Here is a 27,889-nt window from a genome sequence, read left to right on the forward strand (position 1 = left end):
ATAGAAAGTTATGATTTAAACCAAAATTCCATCCACATTTAAAAAAAAAGAACAAGTCCTTTGATATGTCCTGCCCCAACTTCCTGTTTCAACAGGATATGTAAATACAAAGAATAAAATTGCAATTGTCTAAACTTTTTATGGGATCTTTAGCATATTTGAATGGTGTAATACTACAGGAAGATACAGATATCAAGAGAACACAATTTGATATATGATCACAAACAGTCTTAGCATGAGTTGTTCTCAATTTGTAGCAGGTTTGATTTCTGACCCAAGCACAGGCTGATTTGTACTCTAAACAGCAGGGAAGACAGTTGCATAAAGGAAGTACCTATAAAGAGAGTCGATGTGTCTACAGTGTCTACCATTTCAGCCTCTAGTCGTTTCCATTTCAGCCTCAGGGGAGGATGTTATTTACAGGAACTTGTGGCCACAGTCAAGCGATTGGCATACTATAGGGTGTAAATATCCCTCCTGATCCACTGTGATTCCCCCATCCCTCTTGCCACGTGATGTGTTTTCACAAACACATCACTTGTTTTCCTCGCCTCGGTTAAAGTGATTTAGTTTGCCCGTATTGTGTACAGAGAGCGCTGACAGAGCGCCGTTGTTGCATAGCTAGCGTGTGCGGCCTTAGCAATGGGCTTGTGCGACGTGAACTAATCTGCTGTGTTTCTGTTTGCGCTCCTGTCTGGCTCGCCATCGTGCACTCCCGCTGGAACTGTTTCTCAATTGTTTCTCACCCATGCGTACTGAAGCTCTGGGGTTTCTCTGGAATATTGGCTGCCTTCATGTCAAATGGGAATTCTTATTTATGAGTTTATAAATCATAATTATGACATGGTGTACATTCAAGCGGTTTTGGTTGGAATGAAGTTGATTCGTTGGCCAGTTTTCTTGTTTTTCACTTCCTGACAATGTAAAGGAAGCGTAAAGTGTAAAACTCATTAGCTTTATCAGACATCCCCATCAACTCATACAAAAAGCTAAATTACATACAAAATTGTATAAAGATTATAAATAATAAATTCATTGACACAGCCTCTACTCAGAAAGCAAGGCTTTTACTCATAATTATGACATTGTAGTGGCATTCATGAGCTTATCTCATAAATATATGTTTTGAAGGCAGCAAGTATTCTCCATACTTGCTCTGAACTTGTGATGAATGGTGATACATATTTCAGATGTGAAACGTTTGTGCCTTGATCTGGATATAAACTGTCTCCCTAAATGTTAGCGATATTGAATATCGCTTTGGTAACAAAGACACAAAACTAAATGCAAGACAGAAACCCAAGGACAGCCATGACTCAGAAAAGGATTGATTATAGAAACTTTGATTTACTCTGACTAGAATAATCATAACTCATGAGCCATTTTCCACTCTCATCGATGATACTGTTTTGATCATTTCTTCTGTTGGCAGTCAATCAATTGGACCTGAAACCATGTGCAAACACCTCTGAAGGATGCACTTGCACAAACGTCCTTGTTACTTCTCTAACGCTTCATCGTTTGCTGTACGTGGAGATTTTTAATGTGACAAAACAAGCACACAGAGACCTCAAATCCCTATGGATTTTCCAACAAAGAAAACTTGTGTCCTTAAACAGACATGTAACTGGCATGTGATTTTGAAGTCTAAATTAAGACACTTGTAGAGGGACACTCAGGATCTGGATGTTAAGTAGACAAGTTGCCGTTACTCTATGAGTTATGGCTACTAAGATTTATCAATGTTTTCAATGCTGCTAAATGTAGGTAGAATACAAAAGGAACGCCATGTAGAGTCAGGATTCAGAAACATATCCAGTGTGGTGTAGATATGTTGCTTGTATCAATGTGAAATGACTGAAAAAAATGCATGTATATCATTCAGGAATTGCTACTGTGGTGGTGTACATTTCAACTTCACACTTTTTTAAATTGTGTTTTTTTTTTTAGTTTGTATTTCAGTTTAAGGTTAAAAGGAAATTCCAGAATGTTTTGTTTGTGTTTTTATTGTTATAATTATTATTTGTACTGAAAAAGATTCTATCAGCTCATCCCAGGTTTAGGAAATCTTATGTCAGCAGTATTAGAATCTTAATTTCAGACTTCTTTTGCATTGTGGTGTTTGATATTGTTTCAGTGACAGCTTCTTCTGTGCACTTGGGCAATTATACTGGGTACCTTTGCTCCGAATACTGGAGTTTATGAAAATCGAGTTTTGATAGTGTTAAGGCATCATACGCTCTTTAAAGCTGCTGTGTATGATTTCTGCACCAATGAAATTGCTAATATTTTCAAACTGGATTTCCCAAACACCATTGGTCAGCATTTAGTTCAACCTAAATTAGACTGTAAGAAGTTCAAACAAACTCTTAAACTTGAATTTGAGACATTTAAACACTGAAAAAAAAAAAAAAATAATTAAGATAATTAATAATTAAGATAAGTAAATTTGTCAAATAGAAGGTAACTCTATTTCAGCACAAATGGTATTCTGGTTTTGCCAGACATCAGTTCTTTTCTACTACATCAGCTTTATTTGACATCTTTAAATAGATGAACAATATGCTGTGCCACGTAGGCCTTTGGTGGAGGCCTTTCAGAGAGCAAGCCAATCTGGACTATTATGGACTGAGCTCATTAATTGGGCACAAATCATGTAGCTCCTGATCTTTCCTTCTTAAATCACCATCAGCCTTGGTGTAGCTTCTGAAACCTCCTGTGCTCTTGTCGGCACAACACGGTCCAGGGAGTTTTGAGCTTTTCCCTCTGGAAGTAAATAATACACGTGCATATATTGTAGCTCACAGAGTGATGCTGTTGTTGTTTGGAAAACTTGAAACATTTAAATGTAAAAAAATAAAAATAAATAAATGTGACTTTTAATGGTGGAGTTTCCTTGTTTTAGTTTGATTATAATTATTTAATAAAGTTTTCAAATGTGATGATTTCAAAAAATATGTCTGTGCATTGTTACTGAGTAAATCATGGAACAAAATATTTGATGAAATAAACATTCATCATAAGAATAAAGAAAATTAAGCCATTTTTTAGGACTATTAAAACTTTTTTGAATCATGACATTATTGTCATGAAAATAAAGCTTATTTCTTCTGGTGTTGAGCACCCTCCAACCAATGCCTCCACTCTTCGAGGGCCAGTTTGATGGCAAGGAGTTCTCTGTTACCAATGTCATAGTTCCTTTCCGCCGCGCTGAGTTTGCGGGAAAAGAAGGCACATGGATGGATTTTGGCTGGAGTCCCCTGCTGCTGAGATAGATAGATAGATAGATAGATAGATTACAAAAAATACAATGTGGTAATGAGAATCTGGGGTTTTAATGTGCTAAATCACTATGAAAATATCACTAAATAAATAAAACAAACATATGCCCTGTTTTCTTCATGCAAAATGTAATTAACTTTTGTTTTTATTTACTTTGAGGTTGATGATATTGCTGATGTTAACAGCGTTTGCTTGAACATGAGCATTCCTCTTGTTTTGGTTGGTACATAAAGGCACATTTATTAGTGTTCACAAACAGGCTCATATATTCTACACAGTGACAATTCGTGCACCTGTTGGGTTTGTTTATTGTCTTTAACTTCACTCTCCTCAGCATGTGCAAGATACACACCACTATTGTGCTCCTGCTACATATGATATACAGAGCCCAGCCTAGCCGTCTGTGCAGTGAGCGCGTGCTGCCGTAAATCTCGTCTGAGAATGAAACGCCCTCCGTTCACAGGAGCACAGCCGGCCCAGTGTCACAGAGAGCTGCTCTGAACCAAATCACGTCCCGCAGCAATCAGCTACTCATTCACATATTCACTTCTGTGACGCTGCAGAGGCCCACTACCTTCTGATGGGACGGGACAGCAGCACAGTGCAACATTAGTGCAGTCTAACAGTGATTACTGCTCATTCAGAGTCGTGCATTTGAACAAACCCCTCATTCTGAATATTAAACTGCGATACACACATGAAGAAATCCTCAAATCACATGTCTTCTTCTACTTGGCTTTTAACTTGACTCTCTTTAATGTAGCATTTTCTAACTTGTATGAGTATTCGAAATGAGTTATGTGCATGAGTTTTAGATTTTTTGAGAGATGAAGCAAATGAAAGCTCACTTCAAAGTCGAGGTTACAGCACTAAAAACAGAACTTCATCTATGGTGGTCACAAAACAGACAAGGCCATGTATTCAACTGCTTTACAGGAGCATCTCAGAAAATTAGAATATGGTTGTAATATTATATTATTCTTGTAACATTTCAAAAAGTGAAACTTTCATATATTTTAGATTCATTACATGTGAAGTAAAACACTTCAAAAGTTTTTTTTTTTTTTTAATTTTGATGATTAGAGCTTACAGCTCATGAAAGTCAAAAATCAGTATCTCAAAATATTATTTACATTTGAGTTTCAATAAATGACCATCCCTACAGTATAAATTCTAAGCATCTCTTGTTCTTTGAAACCACAATAACGGGGAACACTGCTGACTTGGCAATGATCCAGAAGATGAACACTGACACCCTCCACAAAGAGGGTAAGTCACAGAGGGTCATTACTGAAAGGGGTGGCTGTTCACAGAGTGCTGTATCAAAGCATATTAAATGCAAAGTTGACTGGAAGGAAGAATTTGGGTAGGAAAGGGTGCACAAGCAACAGGGATGACCGCAAGCTTGAGAATACTGTCAAGTAAAGCCGATTTGAACACTTGGGAGAGCTTCACAAGGAGTGGACTGAAGCTGGAGTCAGTGCATCAAGAGTCACCACGCTCAGACATCTTCAGGAAACAGAAATATCGTCAGAAGCATCTTACCTGGGCTAAGGAGAAAAAGGAGAAAAAGAACTAAACTGTTGTTCAGTGGTCCAAAGTCCTCTTTTCAGATAAAAGTAAATTTTGCTTTTCATTTGGAAATCAAGGTCTGGAGTCTGGAGGAAGAGTGGAGAGGCACAGAATCCAAGCTGCTTGAAGTCCAGTGTGAAGTCAGTGATGATTTGGGGTGCCGTGACGTCTGCTGGTGTTGGTTCATTGTGTTTTATCAAGTCCACAGTCAATGCAGCCGTCTACCAGGAGATTTTGGAGCACTTTATGCTTCCATCTGCTGACAAGCTTTATGGAGATGCTGATTTCCTTTTCCAGCAGGACTTTAGCACCTGCCCACAGTGCCAAAACCACTTCCAAGTGCTTTGTTGACCATGATATTACTGTGCTTGACTGGCCAGACAACATGCCTGACCTGAACCCCATAGAGAATCTATGGGATATTTTCAAGAGAAAGATGAGAAACAGTCGATCCAGACGAGCTGAAGTCTCAGTAGTGCCTCAGCAGAGCCACAGGCTGATCGCTTCCATGCCATTCCTCACTGATGCTGGAGTTTGTGCTAAAGGAGCCCTGACCAAGTATTGAGTGCAGAAATGAACTTACTTTAAAGAACTTGAACTTTTCTGTTTTGCAAATCCTTTTTTTTTTTATTGATTTTAGGAAATATTCTAATATTCTGAGATACTGATTTTTGACTTTCATTAGCTGTAAGCTCTAATCATCAAAATTAAAACAAAAAACTTTTGAAGTGTTTTACTTTACATGTAATGAATCTAAAATTTACACCATATTCTAATTTTCTGAGATGCACCTGTATTTTCACAAAGAGACTAACAGACCAGAAGAAATGACTGTAAAAACAAAACCAAAATCATTACAGTATTTGTATTTTAACAATTATTACATCACTTCTGAGAATAAGAGGTATTTTGAACTTGAACAAAACAGAATCCAACAAAACTCCATATTGCTGGAGTTTACATACATATTAACTCCATAAACTGGATTTCTTATAAGAAGCATTGTTTAATAAGTGGACAGCATTGTTTAATAAGTGGACATGGCAACCCTTCAAGAATGTGCTCATTTTTCAGTTTTTAAGTGCTAATCGAGTGCATCTACCAACCCAGAAAATGTGAAAAAGAACAAACCAGGAATTTTTCTGTAAGCCTTTCTCTGCAAGCCTGTAAAAACGAGCTGCTCAGATTTCACTCCCTTAGAAAGAGGAATTTATTATAATCTTACCGCCCCTTAATCTGCACGTTTTCACAAGTGACAACGGTGTACCAGTTCTAACGCCATGGTGAAAGTTCGAGCTAAGCATGCTAAATGTTCTGTCTTTGAAGTGACATTCTAACCATTCACACGCGATTCCGTTGAGCTTTTGAATGCAATGACCAATCAGAGACGTTCAGATTAGTCATCACTGAAACACCAGAGTTTTGTTCAGTGTGTGCGAATTTTGCACTCTAGCGAATTCTCTCATTATAAACAACCAAGTGCAGATGTACGGACGATGTAAGTATAGATCCGTCCTTCATACAGTGTCGACAGCTTAACTGATTATTACGGGAATTTTTTGAGAGTGCTTAAATAGCGATAGATTGAAGTCAGTGATAATGCTCTTTGATAATGTTCTTTGCTCGCTTTCTCTATAATTTATTAACTGGTTGCTGTAATATTATATATTATTTGTAAAAAATGTCAAATATGAAATGTGCGAGAAAACAAAACATTGCTGGTTACCATTATCGCAGTTAAAAGAGTGAGTTCTGTTCTATCAGCCCGATCTCAGGGCAATTTTACGTACATATTTTACCTCACTCGTAAAAATTCATATGATTTTTGCTAAATCGTACGTATTTTACGAGTTGCACAATTCCTGTGAATTTCTTCGAATGACCTACACCTAACCCTACCCATCACTGGGGTTTAGACAAATCGTACAAAATCGTAAGAGTGAGGTCGTATGAATTCCTGCGAATTAGCCACCTCATAAAATACGCATGAATTGGTCGTGAGATAGCATTGGTTCTGTACACACACAAGACTGTAATTTAGAGCATTCACTCCTGTATTTACATGTGGTCATCCCGCTTGAAAATTTAGAGTGATTTGTATGGAATTCTTGTGAGAATGGGTTTTAGGCTTTGTGATATTCATCAAATGTTTCTAAATTACCCTGCTTCTTCTGGTCATCACATGGGAGATCAAGCAGGCTTATGGCTCTGATGGAGATCAGAAATTCTGTCTGGGTTCATAAAGGACTCGGCAGAGGAGGAGGCGGACTGAGGATTTGGTGCAGATGGTTGTTCTTTCGCCTCTACTGACACAAATCTCCCTGTCGTGCCGTGTCAGTGTCATCTTTTGTGCAATGGGCTATTGATGCCTTGACACTTGGTTTTTTCTTTTGATCCTCCCACAGATAAATCTTTCAGATTTTTACAGTCCTTGAGGCCTCTAAACAGACAATACTCTTCAGCTAGACATCTGTTAACATGCCTGTGTTTTGTTTTGTTTTGTTTTAGGTTTTGCTCTAGCGCTTGACATTGTGAGAGAAAATTACGGCTCTTCGTATTTTCACAAAACGTTGAAGGTGAGAAACTAGAGAAGTATTTTTTTTTATTAATTTTAAACCCAAAGACTTTATAAAAAACACATTATTTTCAATGTCAATGTGAAACCAAAATAGACTGTTAGCTTTCTGATTAGACATTCCTAACCTTATTGTGAATTATTTATCAGTGCATCTATCAGAATTATCTGTTACCTCAAATAAAATTAAGTTGGCCATCAAAATAGAGTAAAATAAATAACTTTCCACATAAGCAGTTGTTTTCTTTGCAAACATCCTGTTTTAGTCAGAAATACACCACATTATGCATGTAAATCTGTGCATAACATATAAACAAATATAAACAGTTGTAATAAAATATATGTCCCTCATTTTCATTTTTCACTTTGTTCAGCGGATCATGAAGGTATAAGATCTGCCACACACAGACAACACAGGATGCTGCTTTTCAGTTTGGAGCAGATGTCAGCTGTCAAGCTGTATATTCAGCAGCACCGCTCATTATCCGAACTGGTTTCAGGTGCAATGAACAGTGATGATCTATAAGTGAACAAACAACATCTAACTGGACATTTAGTTCCTCTGTTTACCTCACGTTTAGTCACAAACATCTGATAATTGGAGAGAAGGAACTGATTCTGGCTGCTTGGCTTCACTGCTCCAATTCATCAGTTAAAAAGATAATATGATTTTAGTTTAGGTAAAAACGTTATCTGTAGTCTACAAAACTAATTTCAATATTTTACATTTTAGGTTTTTAGATCAAAAGGTTTTTAAGTTCATGAGAAACATTGTCAAGTGTGCCCAAACTTGCTGCAAAACTGTGACAAAAGTGCAAAAATGGTGCTATATTCACCTATGATTTTTAAAAATGTTTTTGAAAGAAGTCTCTAATGGTCAGTAAAAATATACAGTAAAAACAGTAATATTATGTAATATTATTAAAATGTAAAATATATGTTTTCTTTTGTAATATATTCTGAAATATAATTTATTTATGTGATCAAAGCCGAATTTCCAGCATCATTACTCCAGTCTTCAGTGTCACACAATCCTTCAGAAATCATTCTAATATGCCGATTTGCTGCTCAAGAAAGTTTCTTTTTTTTTTTTGCAAAATATTTTTTTTATCTTTAATAATCAAATTTTTAAAAGAACACCATTTATTTGAAATATAAATTTTTATAACATTATGAATTTACTGTCACTTTTGATCAATTTAATGCATCCTTGCTGAATATAAGTATGAATTTTATTTATTTATTTTTTTAATCTCCCTGATGGCACACTTATGAATGCTAGTGTACTTCCGTTCTCTCTCTTTCAATAATGTAAAAACATAAGATATATACAGTTTTCAGAGAAAATGGGTGCTTGGCCGTGCAAAACTCACCATCACAATTATAGGGTGTTATAGATGGTTGTCAGGGTGTCTAAACCAAAACCACTACATTTGGTTGTATTTTCCCTTTAAAAGAAGGGCAAGGATCATGTATAACAGAAGACTTCTTGCCATAAGCGATTCTGAGTCTCACAGCTGGGTGTAAATCTCCATGTCAGTTCACCAGGAGAACAAGGGCTCTTTTATCAATTAGAACGGAGCCCTGTCATTCAGCGAGCCATATGATTGGACGAGCTGTCACAGAGACAAATGGCTGATTGGAGGAGGGGTAACTGTGGAAAAAAGAACGATTGTTGGAAGTTTTGATCAAGAATGAGTGATCAGAGACTTTATCTCCACAGCTGCACTGTGATTGGATGAGCCTTGATCCAATCTGCCGAGTAACATGAGCAAAAGAAATGAAATGGAAAGAAGATTATAAATCCTACCTGAGAGACTGTGCACTAAAAAAAAAAAATTGGTGTAGATACAAAAATCTAAATTTCATAAAGAATTACAAAGAAACAAGTAATGCATTGAATTAAACGTGACATTTTTTAAGTAGAAAGACTGAAATATTATTTTCTTTTGTAAGACATACTCCAATAATCTTTGTTTTGTTTACAACTTTGAAAGATCCTTTTTAGGATGAACAGGCCTATATGGAAGCAGTAAGTTCTGGCTACTGTCTTTCCATGAAATTCTGTTGTTCGTGTTGACATTTGTGAATGGCACACATGCACTAGGTCATGATGGCGAACTTCAAAAACAAGCCCCACGTGCCAGATGAAGCTGGTGACCCAGTCAGCTTCAAACCTGATTCATAATTGCATTAGCTATCAGAGAAAATCAGTTTGTTGCCATGTGGTGGGGTTGAAGGCAGGTGTTGTTGCCGGGGGAATAGTTATTTTTGCCTGTGACTCAATTTTCTCTAGAAACATGACTAATGAGATTGAGGAAAACAAACTTGGTCACAGAGTGGCTTTGGTGCAGAGCTTACTGGCCTAAAAAAATATTTCATGTCCCTTTGCTTTATTTTCAGACTTTGATATTTCTTGATGGGCATTGGTTTTGGGTATTTTTTTAAACTAAAAAGCTTTTCTACACTCTTCTACTTCTTCAGTGGTTCTTTTGAGCACCTTTCAGCAAAGAACCTTTCAGCAAAGAACTATTCTTGATTTGGCTTTATGGTTTTATGGAGAACCAAGAACCATTGCACTGGTTCTTTACATCAGTGTATTGATCATTGGGTTCTTTAGCTTGTTTTCCCAAAAAAGAAAAAGCTGAAGTTCTTCTTTGATATCAAGGCTTGTGTTTCCAACTTTTTAATTTTGGAGTGCATATAAGAAAATATGGGTTGCTACCTGACACAAAATACTGTAGATAAAATTCATAATTATTAATATTTAATAATCCAAAGAAGCTTTTAAAGAGCGAAAGAGTTTATAAGAGTGAACACTCTATATATTAATGTGTTGAGTGTAATAACTGTCACCATTTGTTTTTATTTTGTACTGTTCTGTGAGGTCCACTTATAATGTTATCAAGATTTTTAAGAGGTAATAGGCTTTTTTCTGTCCTGTTCAAAGGACTGAGTTCTCACTGACATGATCTGGATCTTCATTAAAAATAAAAGTTCATTCACTCTTTCCTAATGTTGGGATCAGAAAGAAGGCTATGCAGAGACTGTTTTTCCACAACTTGGCACTGCACAGCGTCTTGTCTCCAGAGCAATCTTTATCATTTTGTTTCTGCATACAGTGGCATGCGAAAGTTTGGGAACCCCTTGCAGAATCTGTGAAAATGTGGATAATTTGAACAAAATAAGAGAGATCATATACAATGCATGTTATTTTTTATTTAGTGCTGTCCTGAGTAAGATATTTTCCATAAAAGATGTTTACATATAGTCCACAAGACAAAAAAATTGCTGAAATTATTAAAATAACCCCATTCAAAAGTTTGGGAACCCTTGGTTCTTAATACTGTGTGTGGTTACCTGGATGATCTACAACTGTTTTTTTGTTTTGTGATGGTTCTTCATGAGTCCCTTGTTTGTTCTGAACAGTTCAACTGAGCACTGTTCTTCAGAAAAATCCTCCATGTCCTGCAGAATCTTCAATTTTCCAGCATCTTTTGCATATTTGAACCCTTTCCAGCAGTGACTGTATGATTTTGAGATCCACATTTTCACACTGAGGATGATTGAGGGACTCAAACACAACAATTAAAAAAGGTTCAAACATTCACTGATGCTCCAGAAGGAAACACGATGCATTAAGAGCCGGGGGGGTGAAAACATTTGAACAGGATGAAGATGTCCAAATGTTTCTTATTTTGTTGAAATATCATATTTTTCCATTTAGTACTGCCCTTCTGATGCGACAGAAGATACTTGCATGTTTCCTGGAAGACAAATTAAGTACAATTTACCTTGATCTTCAAATTCAAAAAGTTTTCACCCCCCGGCTCTGAATGCATCGTGTTTCCTTCCCCACTGTACACCTGCATTCGCCTCTGCTTATTTACACTACATGCACGAATCATTGGGCGGGGCTAAACAGGCAGCAATATAGAATCTTAGGGGTGGGGCTAAAGAGGCACCGATGTAGAAGCAGGCGTTGATCTTCTTCTGCGGAGCCGGTTCTTATCCACACTATTACATCATAGAGTAGAACATTCCACAACCTATCTTTTGGCATATTTGGCAGATTTCTGAAACTTACAAGATGTTTTTATAGTACAATGACCTCTTATATGTCAAATTTTGATTTCTCAGCTCATGACCCCTTTAAATAAGCGGTTCTTGAAACACACTCTTTCTTTAATTTGATCATTTCTTTAAAGTAAAATTATTCCAGACAATCTCTAAACTAAAATGAAGTCATAATTGCATGTATACTAATTATACAAGAACTAGAACACTGTCATCTGAAATCATTTTTGATGTGGAACAGAATGTCATTGCTTGACGTTTCATGTCAAATACCCAAAAGTAAACTGACAACCAGAGTAAAAGGTGTGAAAAAAATAAATTCTTAGATATTCAATAACCAATGATGCTCATGACACATTGAGACAGAAACAGAGTTCAATGTCAGCAGATAGACAGGTGCGTGCACAGAAGCGTCAAAAAATAGTCAAATCACAAAGACAAAAAAATGAAAGCACAGGGGTGTCGGAATAGATGAAAGATGCTCGCAGCAGGGGAGTGGAAGCAGGAAATAGAAAACAGAGTGACAGCAAGGCAACCTGTCACTACTGAGAATCTTCAGACACACACACACACGCACACATACACGCACGCACACGTATGTAGTTTAACAGGGGCTCTTTATAGGCATAATGGTTTTTATACTCTCCTAATCATATTTTCTATCCTCTAACCTTAAACAAAACCTTCACAGAAAGCTTTTGACATTTCAGAAAGTATTTTTCTAAGCCGTTTGGTTTATGAGGCCACTGTAATACCAAAGTCATATACAATTGCATATGACTAAAACATAGCCTATACAATTGTGTCCTCATAAACCATACAGTATATCCAACAACCACACAATTAATGCATGTAGCATTTAATAAAACAATATCACAAGGCCCTCATATGATTTTATTACAGTTTAGTTGCTGTTTTTAGATACAACATTTGACATATTAATAAGCATTAAAATCACTCCTCTGTTTTTATATTACTACTACAGAGCAGTATCAATATTCTTAAGTGTATCCCGAGGTGTTGTAAATCTTGGTTAAATACTCCTGTACTCTCAGAATAAAAGGTACAAAGTTGGGTGGTACAAGAAAGGTACAAAAGCTAAAAGGTACATACAAGCATATTAGTACATATGTAAAAGTACATATTAGCGCTTTAAAGGTACACATTAGTACCTTTTTTAAAAAGTACCGGTCCAGTGACAGCACAAACATACGAAAATACTCTTGGCTACATCTCCACAATTCAAATCATAGGTTCAAATGTACACCCTGAGAAAAAGTACATCATAAAGAACATAAAAATAGACTCTACATATGTTATGAAAAGTGCAAAGGCCATTTCAATAGAACATTCCCTCATAAATAATAAAATAGCATTATAACATGATCCCCCACAATTCAGACATGACGCAACACATCGACTATTTCATGTGCAAAATTAAAAATGGAGGAGGGACGACAGAATAACAGCAGATCAGCACGATCATTTAAGCTGTGTATCTTCTTTTCAAGCTCAGGATCTTCACGCTAACAATAACAGGTTCAGATGTTTCTTCTAGCTCTTCCAGTTCCATCGTCCTGAAGTCAATGGGTTTTTGGTTAAATGCCTGAAATAAGGTCTGTGGTGAACACAAGCTCAATATATTTTCATGTTTTATTCCCCAACATAAAATACATCAGTAAAGCTTTTTACTAGTCTTGAAAAAGGCAGTTGTTAGCAAGTGTCTAAATGGGACTACAGAGGTTGTTGTGGACATTGAACATCACACAGGTACAGATAAACTAATCTTCTCATTGGTTGCTTTCACAGCCTCATTGCGTTTATAATTGCACTCTTACAAATTTCAGGGAAAAATGTTTTTAAATAAATACTAAAAGAGTAGTGGGTGACTTTGAATTCATTTATGGTCTACGTTTATTTTTCTACTTCTGGCGATTGTATTTAGGCTTCAAAATCCAAAGCTGTGTTTAATTGTGAAGACTATCATGATGAACAAAGTGTGTAAGAATCATGAACTTCTGTTAGTCACAGTGCTTATTTTCAGCAATAATCTAAAAGCCAATGGAAAAATCCTATTGGGTTTTTGTCGAGGGAACCAGTGTTATACTAACTTCTGGTTTGGCCTACAAAAATACTTCATCACTTCAACACACTATTTAATATCAAAGTGCATTGCTTAATATTGCGAAAATCCGAAATTTTGTTCCATTTATGTATAGACGTATCCAATCCTGTATGAAGAGAAATCTCTGGAAGTTATGGTCCCATCTCTGACTGAATGGCTAAATGCTGTTTTATGTCCTAAGCATTGGTTTTACTGATGGGGCAGCAGTAAGGTGAATCCTGTTCGACTCTTCTTGAAGTCTGCGATGGTCTGGCCGGGTTTGGTCTCGACGGTGATACTTTTAGGTTTCCCGCTCATGTGGACCTGGAACGCTGTAGAGCACACTTTGACCGGCAGTGGAGTGTACTTCACTCTGGAATAAACACATGACATAATTACTCCAGATTCTAGCAAACGCTGAATGCATCCCCAAAATAGCAGTCAAAGCTGTGCATTCAATTGTGTTTTTTGCCGTTTTATAGTGGTTCATGAAGAGAATCCAATGTAGGAGACACAGCTGCACAGAGACGGTAACACCCTGCCACATGAAACTTCATTAAACTTCACTATGTACACTACTGTTCAAAATGTACCTATCATTTTTTTCTTGTGCTCACCAAAGCTGCAAAAACACAGAAAAAACAGTAATAATTTAAAATATTACTACAATTTGAAAAAGTCTACTGTTTGAATTTATTTAGAAAATGTAGAAAAGCTTGAGGTCATTAATTTTTTTTAGTTTTTGAAAGACGTCTCTAAAGATCTTTGCGTCCGAAATTCTCGTCTGACATTTTCGCACGTTAAAAAATAAATACGACATCATGTTGTGTCAATCACATTTACACACTGCCTCCGAAAATTCCATCCGTCATAAAAAAAAAAAAAAAAAAAAAATATTGGACCAGGTTAAATTTTCTGCACTTTTGTCTCCGTAAGCAAGCAGGATGACGAAAGAAGAAAAGAAAAAAAAAACGCATACGAAAATTTCGGACTCCGTGTGCAAGGACCTTTATGCTTACCAAAGCTGCATTTATTTGATCAAAAGTACAATAAACAATAATATTATGAAATATTATTACAATTTGAAATAACTTTTTTCTGTTTAAATATATTTTAAAATGCAATTAATGCCTGTGATCAAAGCTGAATTTTCAGCATCATTACTTCAGTCTTCAGAGTCACATGATCCTTTAGAAATCAGTCTAATATGCTGATTTGCTGCTCAAGCAACAATTCTAACTATTATCATTGTTGAAAAGAGCTGTGCTGTTTAATAATTTTGGTGGAAACTGTGATCCTTTTTTTTTCAGGATTATTTGATGAATAGAACATTCAAAAGAACACCATTTATTTTAAACAGAAATCTTTTATAGCATTATACTGAAACAATAGTCTACTGTAAATAACCCTGCACAAAACAGAACATTTTAATTTATTCTTTAAGCCATGCTGGTTGTTTTTTTGACTGTAGAACTAATTTATTTTTCTCTATAATAAAACTGGCTGAATAATTTATGTGATACAAATAAAAAGACAGAAAAACAAGGCTAAAGTGTCTGTATGGTATCCAATTATACCTAAAATGCTGTTTTAAGCACATTCAGGATTTTATCAGCATATTATATAAGTGGTCCAGAGACGGTAAAGTGGGGCTCAAAAAGTCCCATTTGATGGAGTCAAAAATAATGTTCTATGTAGGACAGAATAGATGAGAAGGGACACCTCTGCTGTCTGATCCTGTCCCTGTTCCCTAAATGCAAAGTCCTCTCACTTCCTCAGAGACTTTCAACATGATCACCAACTCTCAGAGTGAGAGGACAACCATGGCACAAAATGTCAGACATTTACAGGTTTTTTTTAAAAAGTAAATGACCTCTAAAAAACCTTTATGTAATGCTGTACTTCCAAATGTTGTTCAATTTCCTGAAATTTTCTGCCAAGTTATTTTATTAATCTAAAAGGTAGAGAGGCAATGATATATTGTGATGAATATGGACACAGCTGACAGCTTTGATATATTATACTTACATTCAAAAGATTGAGGTCAGTACATTTTTTGAAATGCTTTTGAAAGTCTCTTCTGCTTACCAAGGCTGCGTGTAATTGATAAAAGATACAATAAAATAGCAATATTGTGAAATATTAAAACAATTTAAAATGTTTTCTATTTGAATTTATTTAAAAATGCAATGTACCCCTGCTGAATTTTCAGATTCACTACTCCAGTCTTCAATTTCACATGATCCTCCAGAAATCATTCTAATATACTGATTTCCTGCTCAACAAACATGAATATTATCAATGATGAAAACAATTTTGCTGCTTCATATTTTTGGTGAAAACTGATTCATTAAATTTTTTGATTATCAGGGAGTTCAAAAGAACCGCAGCTATTTGAAACTGTTACAGATTAAATGTATTTACAGTTGTTACGTTTGATCACTTTAATTCATCCTTCTTGAATTAAACTACTAATTGTAAAAAAACAAAAAAACAAACAAAAAAAAAAATCTCAACATTTGGACCAGTAGTGTACCATAATCATGTACCATGATGATTTTTGAAAATGTTCTTACATTTTTGCAACATAAATGTTTCATTTTATTTTAAAAGATCAAGAAAAATCTACAGCTGCTTTTTGTTTTGTACTACTGTTCCACAAAATAAAGCTTAATAAACAGTTGTTAACAAAAAAAAGATCAAGAAAAATCTCTGGGTTGCACCAACTACAGTAAAACTGGATGGCCTTTTCCCCTCTGTCAGGTTTTCTCTTTCCATCCCACCCCAAACCATGCAGAGAAGCCCTCATGCTTTCCTCATAAGCCCTCCAACAGGTGGACGGCAGTCCGCCATGAAAAAAACCAGCCGCGGGTCACGCAACTCCTCAGTTCTCCTGTTCCCTTTCCACTCAGCTGTTCCTATCAGGGCTCCAAGCCACCAACCCACTGAACTTACCAGAAGAAGGCCAGAGAAACTCAACACTGGAGGACATCAACCGCTCCCGATTAAGATTTAAGGTTAAATAAACAGTTTACCCCCCAAAAATCTGTCATGAACTCTTTGCATTCAAAAAAAGTTGCACAAAGAGTTTTCAAAAATTCAACTTTTGTGTTGCAAAAAACAACATACAGGGTTGAAACATGACATGAGGTTGAGAAATTAAATTTTTAGGAACTATTCCTGAGCGATTTGGTAGATCAGTGGCGCAGTGGTTTTCGCAATTCCTCTAAGAACTTCGGGAGGTGTGCGTTTCCTCAATGGATCAGGCTTGCGGTTGAGTTGACCTGCTTTTCCAGGGACATGGCGCCCCAACCAGGCTGCAGTCGGCTGCATTATTTATTGCTATGGAAACCCTACGACAGATCTGGGACACAGCAGCAACTTCGTACGGTTCGTGCGTGCCCTGGAGAACGAATCTTCTTTCATTCATGCAGCGTTTGTACGGCAGCTATAATCACATGTGAGCGTACATCTCCATGTCCGTTACAGTGAATCACTGACGACTCGGTTTTGGGCCGTTCCTGAAAAACACACTTCATTACATATTCCAGATCCGCTATTCCTGCAAGCCCATCCCTAAAAGTGGAAACCAACTCAAGAAAGCACACGCAAACGCGCCAGTCTGCGTCCCCGGGGCCCGGCTGTCAATGCGCATACTTTTTGTTTACCATCACACCCTGAGTTTGGGCCCCTGTGGGCTGCGCGTGTTTGTTTGCAGTCTCCTCCTAATGGCCTGTTGAGTACATCACCAGCAAAAGAGGCGAGAGCACATCTTCTAACAGTGTCCCCGTACAATGCTAAATGTTGCATTGTTTATTAAAAATCTTTTTGTCTTTGATGATGATGATGAAATTGAGTTAATTAGCAGCATTATATATGAGATATATACACGAGTCTCATTTTGTTTCTCATACACTATAAAAATATTTTTTTAAAGTCATAAATAGACATGTTGCAAGAAAATACTATTTGAATTTCACACTTTAATCAATGTTACTATCTGTTTTATTTGTGAAATTCGCTAGCCATTTCTGAGTGTTTTGAGAATTTTTTTTAAGTGCATTTTTGTTTTTGGTGGCTTAATGTGAGAAATATTTAATATATATAAACATATATTCATATATGAGAAACATATTCATCAAAAAAGGCACACTAGATTAAAAATTATGATGCAAATTTTTTCCATGACGATAAAAACTTAGTGTCAGCTGGTTTATATGTATTTTATTTTAATCACAAGCATCACTTACATCAGCAAGTGTCAGAATATTGTTCTTACAAAAAAAAAAAAAAAAGCCAAGTACATAGAATTGTATAATTTGCTAAGGCAAACATCACTATTACTATTGCTCATATATAGGGTTCGTGATTTGAATTAGCCCCTCAAAGTAAATAGATCAAAATTGACAGTAAAGAATTTTACACTGTTACTGTTGCTATTTCAAATAAATGCTGTTCTTGGAACTTTCTAATCACCAAAGGATCCTGAAAAAAATGTATCACAGTTTCCACAAAAACATGTTTGAACTGTTTTCAACATTGATAACAGTAATAAATATTTCTTGAGCAGCAAATCAGCATATTAGAATGATTTGTGAAGGGTCATGTGACACTGAAGATTGGAGTAATGATGCTGAAAATTCAGCTTTGATTACAGGAAAAAATTACATTTTAATAAATTCGAAAGCCCATTATTTTACATTGTAATTATATTTCACAATATTACTGTTTTTATTCTATTTTGATCAAATAAATGCAGACGAGCAGAAGATACTTCTTTCAAAAACAACAACAAAAAAAGCTTTTTATTGGTATACTTACAACTGACTTTGGAAATTTGTAAGCTAATTCTTTTTTGGTAGTTTAAAGTAGCTACTACTACTATCACTCTTACAGATTATTAATAACACTAAGTCATCTGAGGTTTCTGTTCCACCTTCCCCTCTGCCATTTTCACTCAGTTTCATCCTGAACTAAACAGACTTCTGCATCTCTGCTGCTTTTAAAATCATTCTCACCTCAGGCATTCATCCATAGCGCTCACACAACATCACTTCTTTGGCCTTCTCTAAAACTGTCAGCCGTTTCCCTGAAGGGAAAGGCTCCCAGGACAGGAGCTGAGAATGCACATCTGTCAACAACCACAGAAGTGACAAACTCTCTCAGGGAGACAAAAGGTGGAAGAAGAGATACAAAAACACTACAAGAGATGATATGAGATTCATAGAGAGAGGAAGTGTAGAAATTAAAAATTAATGTTTCTTTAATAACAGTGACACATTCCACTGAAATGAAGGAAAATGTAAGATTCCCAAGTCCTATATTAGTGCAAAATGAAATCACATATTTTTAGTGACATGTACACTACTGTTCAAGATATTCTGTATTGTTTTTGAAAGAAGTCTCTTATGCTCACCAAGGCTGCATTTGTTTGATCAAAAACATTTAGAAATATTATTAATAATCATTTTCTATTGTAATAAATAAAATGTACTTTTGCTGTGATCAAAGTCGAATGTTTGGCATCATTACACCAGTCTTCAGTCTGTCACATGATCCTTCAGAAATCATTAAATTCTGCTGCTTAAAGTGCACCTATTATACAAAATTCATAAATGTGTGCTAGCAGTGTGTGTACCCTATAATGACAAAAAATACATCTGCTCCTTTTTTTAATCCCCATAAATAATCAGAACAAGCTTTTTGCAGAATCCGTAAATGTGATGTCACATTTTACAAGCCCTGCCCACAACTGTTGACAGACACTGCTGTATTAGCAGTGACCCCGCCTTGAGTGAACCGCACACAATCCACGCACTTTACTTCATTTAAAAGAAGCATTCAAGTAAGAAATGTCTTCTTATTAGAGCTACAGAAATTACATATTCAAGATCATTGAGTGATTTTCAGTTTTTATTTTATTTGGGTTATATTAACAGCATAGACAGCAGTATAGGTTCTATATATTACACTGCTGTCACATAACACACAGATCTAATATAAACGTGATTTCTTTCCCAACTATTTGTAGTGTGTTTTTAACATAAACTTGTGTGTATTTGACAGTTTAAGCGCAATAAGACATGAAAGAGAACATAGTTTAGTACTCGCATGCCATATGACAGATGCTTTCTGTGCGTGTGCTTCGGATGTGTGCACTCAGAAAACCCTATATCAGAAGTTTAAACTGATATGGCTTTAAAACATTTAAATTTCAGCACAATAGACATGATAATCAAAACCAAACAGATGTTTTTTAGCAGAGTATCTGAGGTATGAGCTATAAAGGCACAGCCCTATTTTGGAAAAGGGGGCGGGGAGCAGCAGCTCATTTACATTTAAAGAGACATGCACGAAAACAGCCTGTTTCTGCTTCCACTCAAAATAGGCATTTTGATATAATAAATGATCTGTGCGGCATTTTGAGCTGAAACTTCACAGACACATTCTTTGGACACCTGAGACTTATATTACATATTGTAAAAAGGGGCATAATAGGTGGAAATCGTGATACTTTTTAGAATTCTTAAATAAATAGAAAGTTCTAAAGAACAATTTCTTGAAATTAGATTTTTTTTCTGTCAGTTTCTATCAATTTAATGTCTCTTTGTTCAATAAGTATTAATTTCGTTCCAAAAATAGTATACGGTATGTTAATAGATAATGACAAAAAAAAATATTTTTATTGTAATCTATCCTGAAACCTGAAATCTACAGTACAGTGTATACAATTTATGTAATCATGAAAATACTTGCATACAAATACGGCATACAATTCTACTTACTATGCCAAAGTTGAGTGCAATAACCAAATACTCTGTAAGCATAATTATTTTGGGGAGAGAATACCAAACTGTCACATAAACAGGCTTGTGTTTTTTGCTGTAATACAGCTTTTTATCATCTCTCCTGCAATCCTAATTAGCACTTCTTCAGCTGCTTGGCAACTATCGTCGGGGCAACAGCAGCATCTGCGTCCCACAGAGGTGTGGAGAAACGGGCTGGTTCACTGAGTCTAAGTAGGGGGAAATCGGGGTAAACTACTGTGCCAAAACACATGCTGATCCTCCATGTGATGTGACAAATGACAACTTCGCCATCACCCAAAAGAATTAAAGGAATATAAAATTCTGTCATCATTTGACTTTGTGCGTAACAGACACAATGTAAGTCACAATTCAGTTGCACACACAAATATGCACACTTTTGCATATTCATACTTGTTGCATCATGAGACATTCTTTTGGTGTTACTGATGTCAAATTTGGTGGAAAACATCTTGTGAATTTGAATATCCGTAAATGAGAATGAAATTTGAGAGTTCCAGCAGAGGAAGGTTTCCAGTGCATATACATATATTCCAGTTTGTTCCTCATATAAAACGTATCATATGGCTTATATACAGTAGTGCACAAGTCACATGGACTTCTATTTCCACCACAGAATAAAAAAAAAATAAAATAAAAGTAATTTCGACTTTTTATCTCACAATTCAAACATTTTTCTTCACAATTCTGTTTATATCTTATATCAATTTTGAGTTTATAGCTCGTAATTCTGTTTTTCTTTTCCTGCCATTGAATAAAAAATAAAAAAGGTAATTGCAACTTTTTATCTCAAAATTCTGAGTTTGTAGCTCAATTCTGAGTTTTTATCACATAATTCTGAGTTTATATCTCGCAATTCTGAGTTTATATCTCATAATTCTGAGTTTATATCTCGTAATTCTGAGTTTATATCTCGCAATTCTGAGTTTATATCTCGCAATTCTGAGTTTATATCACATAATTCTGAGTTTATATCTCGTAATTCTGAATTTATATCTCGCAATTCTGAGTTTATATCACATAATTCTGAGTTTATATCACATAATTCTGAGTTTATATCTCGCAATTCTGAGTTTATATCTCATAATTCTGAGTTTATATCTCGTAATTCTGAGTTTATATCTCGCAATTCTGAGTTTATATCACATAATTCTGAGTTTATATCTCGTAATTCTGAGTTTATATCTCGCAATTCTGAGTTTATATCACATAATTCTGAGTTTATATCTCGCAATTCTGAGTTTATATCACATAATTCTGAGTTTATATCTCGTAATTCTGAGTTTATATCTCGCAATTCTGAGTTTATATCTCATAATTCTGAGTTTATATCTCGTAATTCTGAGTTTATATCTCGCAATTCTGAGTTTATATCTCGCAATTCTGAGTTTATATCACATAATTCTGAGTTTATATCTCGTAATTCTGAGTTTATATCTCGCAATTCTGAGTTTATATCACATAATTCTGAGTTTATATCTCGTAATTCTGAGTTTATATCTCGCAATTCTGAGTTTATATCTCATAATTCTGAGTTTATATCTCGTAATTCTGAGTTTATATCACATAATTCTGAGTTTATATCTCGTAATTCTGAGTTTATATCTCGCAATTCTGAGTTTATATCACATAATTCTTATGTTTATATCTCGTAATTCTGAGTTTATATCTCGCAATTCTGAGTTTATATCACATAATTCTGAGTTTATATCTCGTAATTCTGAGTTTATATCTCATAATTCTGAGTTTATATCTCACAATTCTGAGTTTATATTTCATAATGCTGAGTTTATATCTCACAATTGACCGTTCGCAAAAGCCGCCCACCCTTTGTTACGGTTGCCATGACCGACAAACAAGGCCGCTCTCACACTACACACGTTCTCATGCAGTGGAAAATACATCGCAGAGCAAAGCGGAAACTGACAACACACTGACAGAGAAGACAGAGCAGGTTACTTCTGATATGAAACAAGGTCTCTTTTAAATGGAGTAATTTTTTTTTAAGAAATTCAAACAATAAATACCGTTATGTGGCTCTTCAGTGTGTCGTGACAGATCACTGTATTGCCTCAGTTCAAACACGTGAACCAATCATCTTTTCATATTTACTTAAAGCATGAAATGAACATGAAGAAACATCAGAAAGTGTTTTATTTCAACCGCGGAACACAACATTGTAAAGGTCATTGCACACTTAGTCCTAAATTTTTGCATGCGTTTTTCCGTTTTTTCGTATTCCTCATCCTTTCCTATCAAAATGCATGCTACGGATGCGAAAACGCAGAAAATCGAACCTGATCCTAATTTTTTTATGATGGACAAAGTTTCGGAGGCAGTGTGTAAACGTAATTGACACAACGTGAGGTCGCATTTATTTTTTAACGTGCGAAAATTTCGGACTGAAGGTTATTTAAAATTTAGTCCGAAATTTTCGCACGTTACAAAATAAAATAAAATACGACCTCACGTTATGTCAATCACGTTTACACACTGCCTCCAAAATTTTCGTCCGTCATAAAAAATGTTTTGGATCGGGTTCAATTTTTTCCGTTTTTCGCATCCGTAGTAAGCATTTTGAGAGGTGCTTTGACAGATCAGAGCCACCGTACAATTGGTGGTCTTCTTTTTAATATGTGGCTCTAGTATTACTAGCAAAGCATCAAACTGAGCCACTGGCATCCTGAAGTAAATGTTGAATCGCCCGTGATAATCCCACTGCTCCTTAAGGAAGGGGAACTCTCCGTCCTCTCTATATCTCAGGATTGGATAGACCCAATATTTCCTTTCTTTTTCTTTTTTTTTTTTTAAGAAGCGAGAGGACAACAAAATCATCCTCAATGCTTGAAGACTCCATTTAGTAGGCTACTGTTTTGCTAATTTTTTCGCAACGGATTAATTAATACGCATCGGACTCAGTGTGCAAGGTTTCTGTGTGTGACTAATTTTTAGGATTACAAATACGAAAAAAAGGCATGCGAAAATTTCCGACTCAGTGTGCAGATACCTTCAGTGTACATTGACCTTAAGTCCACCGAAGTTAATATACTCTCCTGTCTGATTTGTGGTTAAGGCTGGAAGGGATACAGCTGCGGCTACCAGGCATGCACATTTACATATTTTCCAAGCCAACAATATAACGTGAAACCTATGAAAATGGTTTTAAAAAAGCACATAGCGCCATAGTTTCATCACTTCAGAGTGTCACAGCGACCGTCTTTTTGCAGTAAAGGACCTGTCAAAGGTTAATGAGTGGGAAGCGTCATGAAGCGTCGCAGTTAACCTGCATTGAAAACAGATGAGTGCACATGTGCATAAACAGCTCCCGATCGGGGCAAAGTTAATGGGATTTTGTCCACAGAATGATAAGAGCACACGTTTTAACATATTACTTTATTATTTAACACTCAGTATTTAACTTAAGTGCTGCAAGCCATGCATACAGTGCCGGACACGACAGGTTTTCTGGTACCAAAACAAGTACTTTAAATAAACACCATATCTTATTGCTGTTACCGTGGCAGCCAACAACAGCACAGCTTAACCCTCCGCACATTTTTATATTTAGTTATATTGAAAATGTTTCAATTCAGTTGATCTTTTTTTTACCCTGTTTTAACATGTATTTCTATGGAGACAGGCCGTAGCTGTCGGGCAAGATGGCAGATGGCAGCGGCGGCACATAATATCCACGTTCTGATTGGTCAGATCGCCTCTCAATCAAGCTCTTTGCGAACAGTCAGCTATAAGTTTATAACTCATAATTCTGTTTTTGTTTACATCACAGAATAAAAATAAAAAAGGTTTATAAAAATGTCTGAATTATTATTATTATGTAGCAGAAATGGGCTTCCATAGTCTTCTCCTACGGTACTTTCTTAACGTTTAACAACTCCTGGTCAAAGTATGCTTCATTGTACAGAAAAAAACAGCATTCAAGTCACAAAGAACATCACGAGGGAGAGTTAATAATGACCATTTTCATTTTTTCCCCCCACTATATTCCATTCAAGCCATTGCTGCCCTACAGCGTGGGACTATAGTCCTACACTGATGAAATCTATTGACTAAACTTCAGGACAGATTTTATTCTGAATGATTGAATAAATCTTAGTGGTTGAGGGACTTGATGAAGGCAGTAACACCTTGTGTAACGGTTATACAATCATATAGTTAATCACATAGATTACATCTAGCCTAGTTAATCCTCAGTGACACTAATTGTACATCTTGGGAAGGTAGTATGAGATAAGCTGCTCATCAACTGAGCCTGAGAAGATAGTTCCCTTATTGATACACAGCATCACACCAGTGCGGGATTACGCAACAGGCTCTTCCTTCCTATGGAACGACAACACACACACACACAACAGGAATGATGTCACAAATGGCAACAATAGAGCTGATTATTCTGGTCATAATGTCTGCAGATGACATAAGCACGAACAAACTCGGTTAACCCAGTGTAACACATACACACAGCGCTGCTTAACATACGCAAGCACACCGACAGATACAATGATTGGTGTTTAGAGGACAGTTCACGTAGCAAAAATATCTACACTATCATTTAAAAGTGTAGGGGCAGGAAGGGTCCTTCATTTTAATTAATACTTTTAATTACTTTGGCCAAACCGTCCCCAACACACACACACACACACACACACAGCTGTCTCAACAGATGGCCAAAGTGGGGTTTAAACTACCCAACACACACACTCAGGCTGGCACTGTCTTTCCACAAACAAACACACATGACACAGTCATAATGTCTGCGTGAGTCAGGTGAGGGTGCATGACCCACGGGAAAGGTCACTGAGTTTAAAGACAGGCATGATAACAGAAATGAATCACCGTTTGAACTGAGATACAGACATTTCAGATGAACAGGAGCTCTCAGCATGCAAGTAAAGGAGAATGTGGAATCTAAAGTCATTAAATATTTACAAAACTATATCCCAGTTCAAAAGAGAGATTTGATCAGATTGAAATAATGAGAAGAATACTGTTATGTGCCTGAATAACATATAAGCACACTCCGAGTAAAACATTTAATTAAAAGGAATTTGTTATTTTAGATGAAATGATAAGAAATGATAAAAAAGTATTAATACTTTGTGGCTGTCAAACGTTAGTGGATGATGCTGACAGTTAACGTGATTCTTTACACTTGTGGTTCCTCTGCTAGGACACCAGTGTGAACTTGACTTCACATTCATACATCCTCTGAAATCACCCTGAGACCAGCTGGTTAAAAAGCTTTGCTACAAGTCATACATATTTTATGCACCACTTCGCCTATATAACTCCTACAGGTCATCGCAAATTTTTCTGTTGTCTTAAAATTGAGTTGGAGATGAAAGATCATGAGAAACATGTTCATCTAATCCTGTCAATCACAAAGCACATTTATCGTCACCCTTGTGACAAATCATCCAGGATTTCTCCAATACCCCAACTCAACTTCCATTTTTCTTCATTTCAATAATACATTACATATCGTTTAATCATTATTAAGTAGTCTGGGGGAAGATCTGGAGCGTGAGTTGAATCTCATCTCACTCAATGATTACACTAATGTGAAATTTAGCTAACCAAGAGATGTCTATGTTATTACAAAAATGGTTACTCAGCGTGCATTATGTTCAAAGCCTTTATGTTTATTTGTCAGTTTCACAAATGATTCAAACGTATAACAGAATTAAGCACCTAAACCCACTGCCATAGTGCACATTACAGAGATGCTGGTCTGAAATGCAGTGGAATAATAAAATTTATAAAATATTTGTTATTATACCAAAAAATTAAAATGCTACAGTAAAAACCTGTTAACTGTCCTTACTAAAAACTGTAAATGGCAATGTGCATTATTTGTAATGTTACTGTAAAATGTACATTTACATTTACATTTATTCATTTAGCTGACGCTTTTATCCAAAGCGACTTACAAGTGCTATATATGTCAGAGGTCGCACGCCTCTGGAGCAACTAGGGGTTAAGTGTCTTGCTCAGGGACACATTGGTGTCTCACAGTGGATTCGAACCCGGGTCTCTCACACCAAAGGCATGTGTCTTATCCACTGCGCCATCACCACCCAAAATGTATGTTATTTGGAAGTAAAAACGTTAAATTATGATATAATTTATGGTGGAAGGACATTTGTAGCCCCTGTGTGACATATTAATATACTGTGTATAGTATTTTTAATAGTTGTTTGTTTGTATTTTTGATATCAGTAATGTACATTAGGGTGTTTAGTGTTACATTATGTTATTTAGTGAATGCTTATTGCATTATTTTAGTGCTGTGTGTTACCCTGATGGTTTTATATATATATATATATATATATATATATAAAACCATCAGGGTAACACACATGGTTTATATATATATATATATATATATACTAGGGCTGTCAAAGTTAATGCTTTAACGCATGCGATTAATCTAAAAATGTTAACGCGTTAATATTTTTTTAACGCAAATTAATCGTTTGATAAGGTTTGACCCCAACTTCTTGCCGTCATCGCAGCGAGGAAGGTTATCTATCATCGTGTGATAAGGGTACAGCAAACCAGTGTTGCCAGGGTCGCAGCACAATTGGGATATTTTGAAAATACAGTCACAGGAAAAATTACAGAGCCGTGGGTTATGGTTTTTGGGGGCTACTTTTATAATTATGATTTCTGTTCTGGATTTCTTGTATTATCAATGTAGCTATGTAGAAGTAGATTCAAGTAGATTGGTAGTATTAACATTATATCACTTACAGAAATATATGATTATAATATAATATAATAAATATATATAATTTGTAAACTATACATCCCGTAATACCTGAAAAACTGTTTCTGGCAACCTCAGCTGCAAGATTTTTACAATAAACTGCACAGGATATTTTTTACAGTGTAGACACAATGTTAATGACCTTACGTTCTTCACAGTTAATTAATTGTATAACATTTTTACAGTAAATTATTACAGTTATTATTACAGTAAATTCTAATGATAGGCAAATTAATTCTCAAATGCAACCTGCAGACTTTTATGCTGTGTCTGTCCTGATTTTAGGGGAAATCTGGCTAGATATTGGGTTAAGACTTTGTTAGTTTGGAAGAGTGTTGTTTCAGGACCAACAAGACTTTCTGATTCAGGAACATGCCCTACTTGGCAAACTACAGTCACCTTCTGTTTAGAGATGGCGAGGGGTTATTTTTACATCTGTTTAACTGAAATACCTCACATATGCTTCAAAATAGTCCATCTTGTCTTGTTTCTTGTGCTCAACATTCTCCTTATTATTATGACCTTTATGAAAAAGGAAAAATTGAATCTAGTTTTTAAAGCAATGAAAGTGGTGCTGCTTCTCCGCTGTGGGGATCGAGTGAACTGGATGTGTGTGCTTTGTCATCTGTTCTCCTGAACCCCCCCCCCCCCCCCCCCCCCTCCCA

General features: G+C 35.9%; 1 protein-coding gene across 1 annotated transcript in view; it reads right to left on the minus strand.

Moving 5' to 3' along the window:
• Nucleotides 1-12,105: 12,105 nt before the first annotated feature.
• Nucleotides 12,106-27,889, minus strand: part of myo1g (myosin IG) — a 51,134-nt gene continuing 35,350 nt past the window's right edge. Inside the window, exon 22 of the mRNA XM_079381804.1 lies at nucleotides 12,106-13,983. Within this exon, the coding sequence (XP_079237930.1) occupies nucleotides 13,821-13,983 (163 nt within the window). The 3' untranslated portion in view covers nucleotides 12,106-13,820. The remainder of the gene's footprint in view (nucleotides 13,984-27,889) is intronic.

The sequence above is a fragment of the Barbus barbus genome, assembly GCF_936440315.1.
Source record: "Barbus barbus genome assembly, chromosome: 27".
NCBI classification, from domain to species: domain Eukaryota; kingdom Metazoa; phylum Chordata; class Actinopteri; order Cypriniformes; family Cyprinidae; genus Barbus; species Barbus barbus.